The sequence below is a fragment of the Papilio polytes genome, unplaced genomic scaffold (assembly GCF_000836215.1).
Source record: "Papilio polytes unplaced genomic scaffold, Ppol_1.0 DF823521.1, whole genome shotgun sequence".
Lineage (NCBI taxonomy): Eukaryota > Metazoa > Arthropoda > Insecta > Lepidoptera > Papilionidae > Papilio > Papilio polytes.
In genome coordinates this window covers 1,229-3,416 of record NW_013525683.1, presented here as the reverse complement: position 1 = coordinate 3,416, position 2,188 = coordinate 1,229, and the positions used below count along the sequence as shown (strand labels likewise).

Sequence of the window (2,188 nt, the reverse complement as noted above, 5' to 3'; positions counted from 1 at the left end):
TTGTAATGTCTAGGGGGGGGGGACGGGCGTCCCCGCAGTCTCCGTGACAATCCCCCATAGGCATTGCTTATCTGATTGTGTTATTTGGTTGCCGTCTCATCGCCTCGCTCATTTTTCTTCCTCTATCCGTTCACCCGATCCGCTTGTAACCTACAGGTCTTGAGTTGAGCTGGTGATGATACATGTACATGCTGTCATTGAGATAGGTATACAGTATCGTCGACTTGTACTCAAAAGGTATGAAGTAGGAAATACAGACAAAGGTATCATTTGTAGAGGTTCATCTTCATTTACTATATTGTTTAATGATTGAATTTCTTTATCTTTTATCTGTTTTAATAATTAACTATTGAAAACGTATTTTTAATTATCTATTTAATTATTCAATTGTTCTAAACATGGTGACAATAACTGCGAGCACAATTAGTTACCTCGGTGCAGATTGCACAGCTCTATTGCAATTGAGTTATTACGACGACGATGTTAATTATGTTATGAAAACATTGCTAAGAGATAACTTTATAAATAGTTTGATTTGTTGGATTTCATATAGAGTTAGTTTTGGTTTTAACGCACGGAGGAATCTATCACAAGTTTACAAGCAACTAGCAATGCAATTAAACTGTTTTGTTATCATTCTGTTATCAAACAAATACCTCTCTTCGCATCATGGTGAAAAATTAAGCAAATGACCAGACTAACAGGGTGTACAGGAATAACGTATAAGAACAACAATGAAAGATAACGATCCTTGGCTAAAACTAAACCATAATCATTTGAATCCCGCTCGCAGTGACGTCACACCGCTGCGATCTTGTTTAATTGTCATTAATTAAAACACGGAGCTGAAAGTAGATGAAATCATGACGCGCCATGACTCAGTCTGGCCTCATCACAAAGATCTTTGTGAACAATTTTTTTAAGATTAATGTATCACCATACAGTAATGCATCTGTGTTAAACAATCGCTTATTCTATGAGGTGAATGTAGGTTGCACAATTGACAGGTCAGTGCAGCTGTCGTACCAGTGTCGAGGTCTAAATGCAGTGCGGCATTGCGCGCCGCCGCTGTGGATATGTCATGCTCTACGAAGTACTCTTCGTAGCGCACCTCCAGCAGGCCTGCAGCTTGCCCGCTTGCCTCCTGCCCCTCCGCAGCCAGCCCGCCCGCCTGCCCATCCGCCTTCCCGCTTGCAGGCTCGGCGCTGTCCCGGCCGCCAGTGCCCACCGGGCGCGCCGCCGCCGCATGACGCACCTGCACACAATCAATGCATATTATACAAACCTAAACGAAGCAGAACATTCTCGTATTCATTGATGTAGTTACGTATAGTTATGTATAAAGGGAAGAGGCAGAATAGAATTCGTACAGGAGTTTAATTAAATAATTACTGATAGAAAAATTTGAAAACGCAAAATAAGTTATAGAAGGAGAGCTTATCGAAAGGAAGATTGAAAGAAAGACTTACAGAGCCCACAGTGTTGGAGAAAGTTTTTGTGGATCTAAATTCTAAACAAAAGTTACCAGCACTTCAGGTACCCTAAAGACGAGGTCGGCGACGGCGGCGCGCGCCAGCACCACCAGCAGCACCAGCAGCACCAGTAACGCCGCCGCCAGCCCGCGCCGCATCGCGCCCCGCACCCCGCACTCCGCACCGGTCAAGTGTTTCTTGTTTTCTACAAACATAACCAATAATCAAAAACCACAGAGTCAAGCATAACATTCAGAAACGTGAGTACCAAAACGTTCAAAATTACAAAAACTAGTTATTAGGAAAAAAGGGTAAAATATGGAAAAGGAATTATGGCGCTCCGAGAACCGAACCTCAATGACACAATCCGTACAAGCTATTTAGCATCCAAACAATGTTGTAATTAGAGGCGAGTCAGGTCGGGTCGCAAGTCGCGATGACTTCCGCGCGGCGGCACCATTGTATCTACCTGCCCCGCATTCACGCAGGGCATCGCCTGCAGCCTGTCGCTACTCTCTATACGCTATGGCTAGTAATGCTCACTGAATTGGTCCAATGACATTCGATGGCGTCCCATGGCGTTCTACGAATGCATGCCACATGTTATATATTCGCGTGTGGCCACATTGCCCGCGATTGTTCGAAATAATCCTAATTTGTATTCAATTACAAGTATAGTAGTAAAACAATCTTACTAATCTTACTAATATTATAAA

General features: G+C 43.3%; 1 protein-coding gene across 1 annotated transcript; it reads right to left on the bottom strand.

The window, feature by feature from the left end:
• Positions 1-20: 20 nt before the first annotated feature.
• LOC106104521 lies at positions 21-1,975 on the bottom strand. Its single transcript, XM_013284599.1, has 3 exons — positions 1,942-1,975; positions 1,526-1,677; positions 21-1,255 (listed from the first exon to the last, which is right to left on the bottom strand). The coding sequence occupies exons 2-3, from the start codon at positions 1,628-1,630 to the stop codon at positions 926-928; spliced, it is 435 nt and encodes a 144-aa protein (XP_013140053.1). The 5' UTR covers positions 1,631-1,677; positions 1,942-1,975; the 3' UTR covers positions 21-925.
• Between the last annotated feature and the right edge of the window lie 213 nt (positions 1,976-2,188).

Excerpts from the sequence above, each read along its gene's own strand:
- LOC106104521 (XM_013284599.1), bottom strand. The coding sequence starts at position 1,630 with ATGCGGCGCGGGCTGGCGGCGGCGTTACTGGTGCTGCTGGTGCTGCTG. Across the intron at positions 1,256-1,525 it reads TTAGGGTACCTGAAGTGCTG|GTGCGTCATGCGGCGGCGGC; the intron begins GTAACTTTTGTT and ends GATTGTGTGCAG.